Source organism: Micropterus dolomieu, linkage group LG23 (assembly GCF_021292245.1).
Source record: "Micropterus dolomieu isolate WLL.071019.BEF.003 ecotype Adirondacks linkage group LG23, ASM2129224v1, whole genome shotgun sequence".
NCBI classification, from domain to species: Eukaryota; Metazoa; Chordata; class Actinopteri; order Centrarchiformes; family Centrarchidae; genus Micropterus; species Micropterus dolomieu.
In genome coordinates this window covers 33,024,541-33,037,710 of record NC_060172.1, presented here as the reverse complement: position 1 = coordinate 33,037,710, position 13,170 = coordinate 33,024,541, and the positions used below count along the sequence as shown (strand labels likewise).

Below are 13,170 nucleotides of genomic sequence, written 5' to 3'. Positions count from 1 at the left end.
ACATAACAAGGCTAACATGCCAAGAGGGAGGCAAAAATAGACAGGACTGCAAGTTCGATTTCCACAGCTTTCACGATAACAACTGTCAGACTGACGAAGGAAAGGCTGGTCTGAGTGTGAAGTGCTTGGTCCTTGTTCGTGTGTGTTTCTCTGAGATGTGGATCAAATGTTCCCTTGCAGATGAAACAAATTTGGGAAAAGTGAAGACCCCCATCCCTTACTTTTTCAATTGGTCATTTAAAATTAAGTCTTTAAGGGTATGGGTAGAATAGGTGTCAAATCACATTTGCCTCAGGGGGATTTACAATCCGAACAGCATGTGACACCCTTCGTCCTTAGACCTTAGATTTGGGTGAGGACACGCTCTTCCAAAGTAAGTGATTTTAATTGAAAACACTTTTTGTTGAACTTAAGTCTTCAGTCTTGAAGCGTCCAAGACCCAGAAACAGGTTTACAGTACAGTAGTTAACACTCATTTTCTATTCCGACACCCCGGTTGTGTTGCCTCAGACCATTTTAGGGAAGATATGATATAGTGCGATGTCCAGGTTCTCTCACGATTCACCAGGTTGTGGATGGGCGTGTAGTGACTTTTATGTGGGAGACGGGAGATGGTTTGTTTTATTTAACCTTAACTGTACATTATATGCCATAAACACAATCTTCCCTAAGCTAAACCATACCATAGTTGCCAAAAACCCTGGCATTGAAGGTAATCCAGCGTTTTGCAGTCGTCCAATATTGACGTTCTTGTCTGGTGATACTAGGGTTGCTGATCCCAGTTTTAGTTGGGTTTGGCAAGCAGCATCATCAATGGAATCCCCATAGACATAATAAAGCAGATAAATGTTTCGACCAGCTCAGCTGCTCACCACATACTGCGCTCCCACTAAGACACATCAGAGTGTGTGATTTGTTCCACTGCTGTTGAATGAACGCGGCGTGTTGCTCAATCACAGAGCAGACAAACTGCTCACAACCAAAACATCTTACCTCCTCCGCTCCACCCTCCCGCACACACGATGTGTGGTTTGCACCAACATACTGAAGCTATCACACATGGGGGAACACAAATGCACACACACACAGTCCCAGCAGGAGTTCCTCAGGGGGCCTCGATGTGACAGGCAGCTGTCACAGTCCCACGCTGATGCAGACAGCGTCTTTCACACACGTATGCTTGAGTAAACACACTGACACGCTGCTGCTGCATGAGTCTTAATCCTTTCACATAGCCTCTCTTTCTCAGACAAACACACTTTTTTCCTGTTTCCATTCTGAAATTATTATTGAGGACGTGGTTATTTTTTAGGCATAATGTATTATAGCTGGACCATAATTCATCTGTGCTTTTATTTAATTTGGAGTTGGACCTTTGTGCCCAGAACTCCCGCCTATTTATCCAACATCAATATATGAATTGGAGGGTTGGTGCAGCTTTAAATAGACGGAGAATAAGTTATAGAGCAAGCACTGTAATTGTTCGCTTTCATAATGTCTAAGCCCCCCCCAAGAAAGACAAAGAAGTCGACCCCTCCTATAGGGTAAATGACAAAGAATTTAATTGCATGAAATTCAAAAGAAAGGTCATCCTGCTTCCTGTCTGTACATACAATATGTAAAGCAACTCAAAATGTGTGGTACAACTCGCACTTATTTTTTCTTCCCTGTATCACTTTCTTCTTTTTTCCTTCTAAACGCCTGCTTCTTCATTCCCCACAGCTGGCTGCAGATAGGACTGACTAGAGTCAGGATTGAGACAGACTCCCCCTTCATTTTTGATCTTCATTCTTCATTGCCATTTACGTTAGTAAGCAATCCCATTGGAATAGCATTGGTTTCTGTTTAGTTTTGCTTTCTTGCTCACTGACTCCAGGAAGTAACTAGGCTAAACTTGAACGCAAAATGAGCAACTAGACCAGACGAGCTTGTGACATCACATCAGCAAGGTCACTTGAATAACCCCCCCCCCGCCACTTTCAGATGATTGACGTGCCCCAGTTTAATTGCCGTCCTTAGCTTCAGCCCTCTTCAAGATGTCCTGATCGTTATGAAGCTTGATATGTTAATTTGAGGTCCTTTCATTCTGAGCAATGTCAACATGGAAATCATGGCCAGGTAATGTGGGATGCTACTAAATGTCATCTAACATGCATCCAGCCTGATAAGAGATTTGTGCTCCACAAAAAAAGAGTGAGCCCCCCCCACTCCACCCAGAAAACCCACTATTGCTTAAGTATGCTCATTTTAGAGTGCAAAATGTATTTCCTTGATACCAGCAGGGGCTTTCATACGAAGATATAACTAAGTCAAACAGTATTGAAAACACTGAAAACAGCATCTTTGCTTATTATAAGAAAACAACTGAATACTCAACTCAATACTAGACTCAAAAAAAATGTGTTAAAATAAGTTGCTTTTATGTAGCGTGGACCAACGTGGGATTGGTTTATTTACACATTTTGCCCATATTAGCCCAAATCCTCTGCTGCAGAGTACTGTTTCTCTAATGGACAAAAATCTGTTGATGCTTTCTGCCAATGCGTGTCATAGCTTACAATGGTAATTTTATTTCTCTCTCTATTCCCTGCCTGCGCATATGTGAAGTGAGAGGCAAAAAAAGATCAAATGTTAGAAGGATACGGACCTTTAAAGCATTAAGCCTCCTTCAGAGAGTCAAACCCACAGAAATACTCAAGGACAAGACTTTCTCTAAACACACTCTCCAGTTAAAACTCCTCTTTGTGGTGTTACCTAAACAGTTCCTGAAACCCATCATGTGTACTCCCTACTATTTATTGCATTTTTACTGTTGTGTCACTGGAAAAAGAAACTGTCAGACACCTGTGGAACATTGCTATTCCTTTCGTCAATTACATGGTTGTCTTGCTGAAATGCCAATGAAAAGCTCATACACTGGAATACATAGCGGTGAAGAAACAATATTTTGAATTCCATGGTAAACGGTCTACTTCTGTGGGTTGGCATTTTTCTATTTCGCCACACACAAACTAAGCATCCTGCGCTGCCTTTTCATTTACAACCTTTTCCCATTTAATCACCGTAAGTACACAAATACACTTGGAAACGATATCATGCTCAAGCAGCTTGGTGTTATTTGATGACTTTGTCAGCTTTCAAACTACACCGCTCTGCTAGCTGAGGGGATGCTGAAGAAGAAAAGCTGTACAATGACTATTCTTCAAAGCATAGAGGCACTGTTTTTCCAGAGAGAAAATTAAATTGCTAGAGCATGTGTGATTAATCTGTATATTACTGTAGCACTATTATACCCTTTTTTTATTTTATAGTGTGTGGGATATTTAGGGTTTTATCGACTGTAGTTGTCTTTCACTGTATATTTTATGCATTCAAGATTGTTTTGTACTAAATTAAAGATCCCTGGGATTAATGGGAGCTTTTTCTTCCATCCTGAAACATGAATGGAGTGCAGTTCTGCAAAATCAAAAGCCTACTCCTGAGTTTCCGGAGGTACTTAAATACTAATTGGCTATCCTTTACTCCTAATTGGGAAAAAAACAACAGTAGTAGTAGGTGTTCTGCCTCCAACATGGTAACCTTAAAGTCTCTCTTTGAAGCCTCTCTCTCAGACACACATACACTTGCATACAAAGATGGGATGAAATGGAATACTTACTGGATGGGCCGACTGCGATGGAGTGATGCAGAAAGGGGCCAAACAGAAAAGAGGAAAAGAAAGATGAATGAGAATGAGATGATGAGCTCATGATGAACAGTGATACTGGATGAAACATTAGAACTAAACAGAAACTTTAGACTTTGGAGCACCGCAGCCACTCAGGTCTATTCAGAATTAATAATCACAATCACATGAATTAACTGAATGTGAAGTGGCTATGGAAATAAAGTGGTCCCTAAAGAACTGAACAGTGGACGAGTAAGAGGAGGAATGATGAGCTGAATATGGATATACAGGTGGAGATGAGAGGTTGTGTTCTGATTGATCTGTGGTTTTCTACAATACATGGTTAGTAAGCTGCCGCTGGGAATGACTTCTTCATTCTGCTGCAAAATTCTATTAGTAAAGTGCATGTATGCATGTGCCAGAGTGTGTACGTGTGTTTTCATTCGCACCAACAAACACTGTGTGTCTGTTTGTAAGTGCATGCATGTGGATATAGTATGTGAGCGTATGTGTGCAGATAGATGTCAGAAGTGTCGGTATAGACTGGAGGGCCTGCTCACAGAATCAACTGTTACAGAGTAAAACTCTAAATATTCCCTTTTATCATTATAAATGACAGATTTCTCTTCCGAGTGTCTCTCAAGGGACTGACTTTATTCTAATGCAATTTCAATGCTTTTTGATCTCAGCTCTCTCTCCAGGGGGATGACGAGTTGGGGCTTGAAAGGAACTTAAAATCAATTTTTCACTTTTTCTCGCTTATAGTTTCAGTTAACAGCATGTTACCAGTGGCATAATATGGTGAGCCACAATGTCTGGCTGTCTATTCTCTGTTTTGTCTGACTTCTTACGGGGCAATATCTCCTCGTATAAAATATTTTGGCCATTGATGATAACATTCAACATGTTCTAAAAAGTCAAACTGACTTGAGAAAACTTCCACAGAAGCTACCAAATTCAATTCATCAAAAGAAAATAAGAAGACAAATGAGAGCATGCTGGCAGGTGAGATATTTAGTGGCGCATCATAACAAAACCGTCCAGCTGTGCACATAATTTGATTATTTAGTCAGTGTTTAAATCTAATTTTCTGCATTTCTTTTGCAGAATTGCAAACTGAAGTTTCACTCATTAAACAATATTTACTGAATTAAAGCAGTAAAATCAGACCCCAACCCTTTTCTACCTTTCTATTACGGAGAAAATTACACCTTCTTTGCCAATCTATTGGAACAAAGTTAAAACATTGTACCACTTTTTTTGGCTTTTCATATTATTCACACTTAATAATAAATTATATGAGTTGCTAAGGATAATTGTTTTTTTGATTTACACATTTTGCAAATCACTTCACATGTATTCATTCTCAACACCTACCAGTATGACTGTGCAGCCAGCTGGCACTGTCAGTAACTGTAGCTGGAACAGCAAACTGAATTCCAGCTGGCAGTTTCAGGGATGAACTTTTACTAAAATATTTCTGATGCACGTGTCTGCCATTTGTGTGAGTAGCGCATGTCTCACCGTGCACTTGCAGGGTACCCGATGCCTCGGCCTTGCCCACGCTGTTCTCTGACACACAGGTGTAAGTGCCCTCGTCCTCACCTCGTACTTGGGTCAGACGCAGGCTGTTGTCACTGCGGATGTCAAATCTGAAAAAGATATCGACAGACAAGATTTACCAAAAAAGGCAATATCTCAGTTTCACGAAAACTCCAGTTATTGCTGAATTTAGAATTTGAAGTTATCAGGTTCATAATACTTTTGAGAAACCCAACTCTATGTAGCTATGAAGTAAGTGCAAGCTATGAAACAAGGCTGCTTTCTTACTCACTGCAAAGTTGATGTAATACAGGTGGTAATATGAGACTTCATATGGTTTTGTAAGGTTATCGTTATTGAAAATGCTGTGCTGAAAAAACTGAATAAGTGTAGGTAGGTTCAGTAAGGTGCAGCTCAAAAAATTTTAATTTTTTATTTAAAATTTGAGATGCACCTGTACTTTAAAAGTGTCTGCAATCTATGTTTTTATGCAGCTAATTTACTGCACATAGCCATGGATGCGGAGGACAGAGTGACCTGTCCTGTATAGCTTTAGACATCGGACAACAAATCCATCAGCGTCTCCCGGTGTAGATCTGAATGCTGCTGACAACACGGGAACATTTTACCCTATTTCCCCTGAGGGATCGTTAAAGTTTCATCCACTCAAATCCAAAAAGTGTGTGAGAGTGGGAGTGAGAGAGTATGGCTCTCACAGTGCAACAGTCACGGTGTTACCCTGCAAAAGTATCATGACTGTCATCATGTACTCTCACTGGCATTATTATTTCTATTACTGCCAGCAGAGAAAGTACAGAAACAGCATTAAAGGCACTCGGCAAGTTCAATAGCGTGTTTAACAAATATGTTGCCTCATGTTACAAACACAAGCAGCTTTGCCATACGAGGCATACATTTTTATTCCTGTAATACCTTTGTATCTTTGGAATTCCATTTATAGGAAATAGCACTTGACTTATTAAGAAGCGATCATTAGTTCTCCATAACACCTTCAAAACAGGTCATAGAATCTTTTCTTTAAAAACTTGTTTATTTTGTAATGCTGTTTGCGAAATCCCAAACTGTGGGAATACATACACGCAATAATTCAATCATCATTCAACCTTTTCTCATCTTACCAAGCTCAGCAGAGCACAAAAACTAAAGCTCTCTCATTGGAGACTGTGAAATGATAACGACACTAATTGTTACCGGAAATGCAATACGTTGCTTAGTTACACAGATTGCTGGTATGACGATGCCAGGGTGGTACAGACGCATTGTGCAGTTCTAACATAAGTGCCGTTTCTGTTGTACCTGCCCCGGGGCAACTCTCCCTCCTCTCTTCGCCAGCGGACAGTCGGAGTTGGGTCTCCATGCACCTCACAGAAGAAATCCACCGTATCGTCTGCCAGCACCACCTGGTTCACCGGCTGTTTGGTGAACACAGGCCTCTCTGAAATTAGACAGAGAATGGAGAGAGGGCTACAATACTTTGATGTCATAGAAGCGTGGACAAATTTGGGATAGCTTAGCCAAATTCAGTCATAACTTTGATGTAAAATGCTATCTCTAGTGTTTCTAATGTATCTTGTCAAATGCCATTTGTAAATCTAAAATATTGACCAAAATAGAAATGGAAGACAAATGAGGTGGAGGCTGGAAAATAAAAACAAAGAAGGAAGGAATGGAGCAGAAGGAGGTTGAAAACGGTGTGGGAAAGTTAGTGTCCACTGCATTGCACCAGAGCTCACTTTGAGTCTGAATATTTGATCTGAGCTTCAACTGAGCCTGAGAGGTTTCTTACCAAACCTTTACCAAGGTAGATAAGGCCCAGGATCAACACCCAAACGCATGCAGGAACAGATGATAAAGTTCTGTTGACACCTGATCATTAACAATATTTATATAGTATAAATGAGATTACATGTAAATGAGGGTAATGTTTTTGTTGCAGCAGCAGAGACATGAGATTTATGTGAGAATAAGACAAAAGTGACCAGCTTGAAAATAAATTGCGAAGACTAAAACCAAATCACTAAACATGGTAACAATATCATATTATCAATCAATATTATTAGCATTATCATTGCTTTTTTAATTATCTGGATATATATTAATAGCACAATTATTCTGTATGCACGTTTTTATTTCACATTGTATTGACAATGTGTCATTAAATTGAATTGAATTGATAGAGTTACAGCCTGATGCAGGTGAAATACATCATTGATTTACACAGGTGGGAGAATCAATACACTAGACACATATGTTCAGAGAGACAAATATGCATTGTAAGCTCTTATTATGATCATAATCAGTTTTTTAAATGATGATAGCCTAAAGAAATGAGCACTGGCTATATTCTTGAAAGTCACGAGGATGCATAAATATAAGGGAAAGTGTCCTGGTACATTTGGTGTTACACACTGGGTTAATGCCTACTGTTGCACCACAATGTGCAGAAGGATGCAGCATCTGGGTGGTGGTGAGGAGGGGTTGGTGGGGATGAAAAGAAAATATCAATCTTCTATTTGTTTCCTGGGATCAATACACACTTTGAAAGCGATTATACTGATGCTCTGCTGAGAGCAGAATCAGAGAGAAGGAAAGAAGCAAAGGTCAAGAGAGCAAAGGAAAGGGCAGCTGGGAGGGAATTATTCATATATTTAACATCAGCTGAGGAGAGAATGTGCAGCGCATATAAGAACCATTACATATTTCCAATTAGAGTAACTTATTCTACAGGATTATTAAATACCCTTTACTAATTTATAGCAAAGGGCAATATATGAACAATTAACCCTAATTTAGACTATTTAGACTGTAATTTGAAAAGATTTTATTACAGTTTAAAGAATAACCTCAATCATTATTATTTGAAGATAACCAGCTCTGTATCTGAAATTTGTTTATGTGCAATTCAGAAATATAGGGATTTGTAATGTGATAAGAAATCAGATTCAAATCATTTCCATATGCTTAATCTCCCATACAGTATTTGCAAATTGACACAGTAAAAATGACTCACCAAACACCACTAGTTCAGCAGGATCACTGTCTTTCTCGCCAACCATGTTGGTACCAACACACACATACATGCCAGCATCACTTTTCCTGGTGTTGGAAATCATCAACTTGCCTCCTCGGATCTGGGGGGGTGGGGGGACAGAAGAAAAGGGTTGAAAAGGTAAGGGGAGGGGGAGGAGGAGGAGCGGTGGTAGTGAAGGAGGTGGATAGAAAGAAGACAAATGGAAAGAGCTTAGAAACAGGATATTGAAGCATGTTAGCCAGGAAAGAAGGCACTCCGTCATTTTCAGTGTGTGTCATGACAGATGGCTCCTCTGCTACTTCTTACACTGTTTAACAATGGGTCTAGCCCCAGGTTAATCGCCATAGAAACATCTTCCACTGCTCAGTAATAAGTAATTATTGATTGATGCTGGCACATAGTGTTCACATACATGCTCCCAAAAGGTAAGTGTATTATCACTAGTTACAGTTATTTCTAGAGTGGTGCTGAACAGCCTTGAAGAATTCAATTAAACAGCAGTTCAATAGCAAGGTTGCTTTTCAATAACTAACAATGCTGGAAGTGGATTGATTTCTAATCAGGTGCTTCTCATCAATAATTAATACTCCAAATTATTGTTTGTTCAATCCAAATGAACATGTCTAACAATATTGTTCTTAAAATAAAGGTGGGAAGATACTTGTGGGCTAAGCAAGGTCCCCCTTATTAAAAAAGAATCTACAATTAGCCAACTTACAGTGATCCTCTCATCACGATCATTGACCCGCATGTTGTTTCTCTTCCAAGAGATGGTGGGCTCAGGATGGCCTCTGGGTGGGATACACTCCATGACCGCCGGCTCACCTGCAGCTACCACCACATCACTGGGCGTTTGACGGAAGTCATCTCTCAGAACTGAGGAAAAGAGGGATGTGCAGCAGCATGGTTAGACTGTGTGTAAACTTCTTTGCTGATGATACCATCTTTCACCTAGCTCTGCATACATGTAATTCTGCTAACTATCTGCAGATATTTAGCCTGTTGATGATGACATTCAAAAAGATACAACATGAACAGAATGGTGCAAAAATTTGTATCCTCTGTCAGTGAGCTGAGTAACACAAAGCATGGCAAGACATTGCTGTTAAAACCACATGATGGTGTGCATGTGTCCCTAAGGTCTTCATTGACTCTGTGTCATGTGTGCGGCATCACAGTACATCAATAATGAAGGCTCTTCTTGCTGATTCACACAAAGTAGATGAATTATTCAATCTGAACCCCACACCCACACCCACACACACAATTTCACTCCCTTGGCAAATGCACATGCATAAATACACTTCATATGTGGTCAAGAAAACAAGTCACTATTCAAAGTATCAGACAATTCAACAATATCAACTGCAGAAAGCCGCTTTGAATACCAAATTTCCTGGAATCTAGTCATAAAACATTAGAGATTTGTCAGCTCGCCTCCTTTACTTCCAAATTCATCCCTCTGTAGTCAAAATCTTGTGCCTGTTACCCAACGGCACTGGGATTTTTCCTTCTTATTTCAGTCTCTAGAGTTCAAGGACTTCTTAGATTACGAAGGTGTGGAAGATGGTTTTGAGGTCTAGGATGATGTACTGACAAGACAATTCTACCAGGAATAAGCCTAAACCATGCAGGCCTGCAGGCTAGAAGTCTGGCTCAAGCCACTTCAGGGACTTAAAGAGGATAAATGAATAAGATGGTTTCAGTGGCATTCCTATTTGCTTAGAATGTCCCCCAAAAAGCCACGCTAACTGATCTGACAATCAGATCCTCCCAAAATTCCTTTTCACATCACAATCTCTCCTAGGCATTTATCAAGTAACTCAAGCAGAAACCCTTTCAAAATAGCACTTGGGAGCTATCAAAATTCTACCCTCAGATATTCCACAAAGTTCTCTTTGAAGCTATGGGTAGATGTGAGATTTGGACATCAAGGAGTTGGTGGATGATTAATTGATGCAAGAGGATAGCATGGTTGATTTGCATACATTATGGCAATCTCAGTGATGATGAATAAGTTATATCAATATAATGACATTCCACTCATGTCATGACTCAAATCTCTCCTGAATGTGCTAAGTTCTGCAGGGCTGTCATGAAGACAAGCAGAGAGGAATCAGTTCACCTTAAAAAGTGCAAGTCATATCAGAAACTGGTGTCCTAATTTATACTCTTTGCTGACTTTTAAACATTGCTACTAAAGAGGCTGTCAGATATATCACCTCTCTGTCAAAGCATAGACTTCTTTAAAATGACATGAGTACAAAACTGACAGGTAAGTTTGTCATGATTGGGGAGAACTTTATTTGAAAGCGTTGTCTTAACGTGTGTATGTACGCTAAGCTTGATAGAATTTACTTGCAGAATAAGAAAATACTAATGGAGCATCTTATCACCATACATTCTTCAATAACTATTAAACCAAACACATTTAGCATTATTTCACGCCTTTCAGGTTGAAACAATACATTTATGAGGTTATGGTCTAATCATGAGAATAATGCATTAACATTTAGTTTGAAACTCGGTCACCACTGGGTATTCTCCTCCAGTAAGAACAAGATGGTCACTAGTACATTCTAAGAACATCATTGAATTGATGGACTAATGGATGGGGTCAGGTCATATTGAATTGGTAATGGCAGAAATGGCCCTTTTGTTATCACTATATATCAGTAATTGTTAAACAAATTAGTCCATACTTCAAGGAATATGTACATCAAGTCTATTAAACAGTTGGCCTGCTTCTTCTTTAGGTGAACATTCTACTACTCTCTCCAACTCCATTCAACCTTGAGGAAAAGAATCCCAATATCCCTGTAACCTCTGATTTCATGTATGTGATTCACTGTGTTGTCTGTTTGAAATGGTTCATCAGTGACATAAACACTTGTTCTGTTTACATTTGCCCTGGGAATTGCTAGAATTCAGAAACCTTTTCAAAACTCTGTTAGACATACTCATTCTCATTCACTTCATATGCGAAGCCTTGAGGACTAACTAAGCAAACAGAGGAGAATACATGGTTTGTTATTTCCGTGGAATATGTGGTGCAGCGTAAAATGTATGGATGTATTGAGTCATCTTCCACTGGAACCAGTGTTAGATAGACAATGGAATGTGCACAGTATACGTGTGCTTGTATATTTTATGTAAGTGTGCATGTACTGCATGTCTTTATACATGGGTGGGTATGCACATGAGTATGTGTGCATGTGTGTGTCCACATTTAAGAGAAAAAGTACTAATGTCGCTGTAATGTCATAGGCCAGCAGGGGAGGGTCAGTACCTCATCTGATTAATGACACATCTCCTCTAATGACAGCACCGACAGGCCAACAAAGCCCCAGGATATTACCATTATCATCACCATCCATATATCTATGTGTCCATCCATCCATCCATCCGTACTAGCTTGCACTAAGACTTCTAACATTTCTTTATCTGAAATACCTGGGTTTGTGTGGAAATTCATCGTATCTCAGTGGCAGGCTGTATGCTGCAAAGGCTCATTTCTCTTGTTGTCAAGATAGCGTGCCGTCCTCTTTGAATGAGGGCAAGTGTGGGTGTGTATGTGGGGAGATAAATCAGCCTGTTTTGTTTGTAATCAAGGTCATGGGAGATGGGTACATCTGTGTTTAAGGAGAAAGGAGGATATTTTTCATTTCCTCATTAGTTAACGGAGCCAGTGCTTGCCTTTGTTCTGATAAAATACAGGTTTAAACAATTTATTGTGGGATGCTGAACCACTATGTCACTTTCTTTTTTAACTGTGTCTCTTAGAGGGATCAAATTGCCACTTATGGCTGTAGTCAGATGCCCAATTACTTAGCCACATAACTTTTGGGGCACTCCAATACCATTGGCCCCTCCAATCCTGGAATGACATGCCAAACCGCACCCTTTACCTTATCTGTACCTGCTGCTCTCCCAATCACTATTCACAGCAGATTACAATACCTTGACTACATTTTCAGGAACCTGTCCCGTCAAGCAAAGCGAGGAGGAAAACAGGATAGTTCACTGCACCCCGGGTCTGAATTACCATGCCGCGGGGTTAAATGGCTGCCGTGATGACCTGTCACACACAATTCTGAGATTATGGCTCCAGGGGCCTCTGATCTTCCCATTCTGCCCTCTACACTCTCCAGATCTTTGCAGGAAGAGGGTGTCTAGAAGTTTATTAGGCACTGGCAATTACCCACAAGGCCCTTTGGGGCCCATATTAAGTGGGTGCTCTTTGACCCTTTCTTTAAACCCTTTCAACAAAGCCGGAGTAATCCCCACCACTGGGCCTGAACAGTGTTTTTTAATCAGAGCACAGACACACAGTAACACACACAGGATAAGAGATAAGAACCGCAAGTGCATATATTTGATATATATGGTCTGATTGGAATTGAAACCCTGAAAACTGGCAGATTTGACTACCAGTAGAGATGACTATGATTGGGGTATCTATAGCTTTAACAGTTCTTGTTGTATTAGACAGTTATGAGCAATACAGTGGCAATATGGGATTTAAAGGATTTGTGCAGGAATTTAATGAAGTTGCCTGATTTATCAAGCATTTAAGTCCGCCAAAACCAATATAGTCATATATAAGGTATATATAAGGTCATTTTATGTATAAATTGTTTCTATGGCTGCACACTATATTGTTTACTTTTAAATTATATATATATACTGTATATTTTTCCCTGTCATTTTGCTTATATGTTTTAACACCTACTCTGTAGCTGTCACAAGTCACAGATTTTCTCTGTTCTGGATGATGCAATGTCATTCGGTGCATATGACAAATAATATTACTTTGACTTTGGCTGCTGCAACGATGGGTCGATGAATCGATAACTCACTGGAAATACAATGATTAATCAAGAAAATGTATTTGATTCATGATTCCATC

General features: G+C 39.8%; 1 protein-coding gene across 2 annotated transcripts in view; it reads right to left on the bottom strand.

The window, feature by feature from the left end:
* The window catches only part of robo3 (roundabout, axon guidance receptor, homolog 3 (Drosophila)), an 85,966-nt gene that overhangs the window by 33,147 nt on the left and 39,649 nt on the right, over positions 1-13,170 (bottom strand). For both annotated transcript variants that reach the window (XM_046039018.1, XM_046039019.1), the window contains exons 3-7: positions 8,980-9,137; positions 8,241-8,361; positions 6,527-6,665; positions 5,192-5,319; positions 3,659-3,670 (exon numbers count right to left, since the gene is read on the bottom strand). In XM_046039018.1, coding sequence (XP_045894974.1) covers positions 3,659-3,670; positions 5,192-5,319; positions 6,527-6,665; positions 8,241-8,361; positions 8,980-9,137 — 558 coding nt within the window. The remainder of the gene's footprint in view (positions 1-3,658; positions 3,671-5,191; positions 5,320-6,526; positions 6,666-8,240; positions 8,362-8,979; positions 9,138-13,170) is intronic.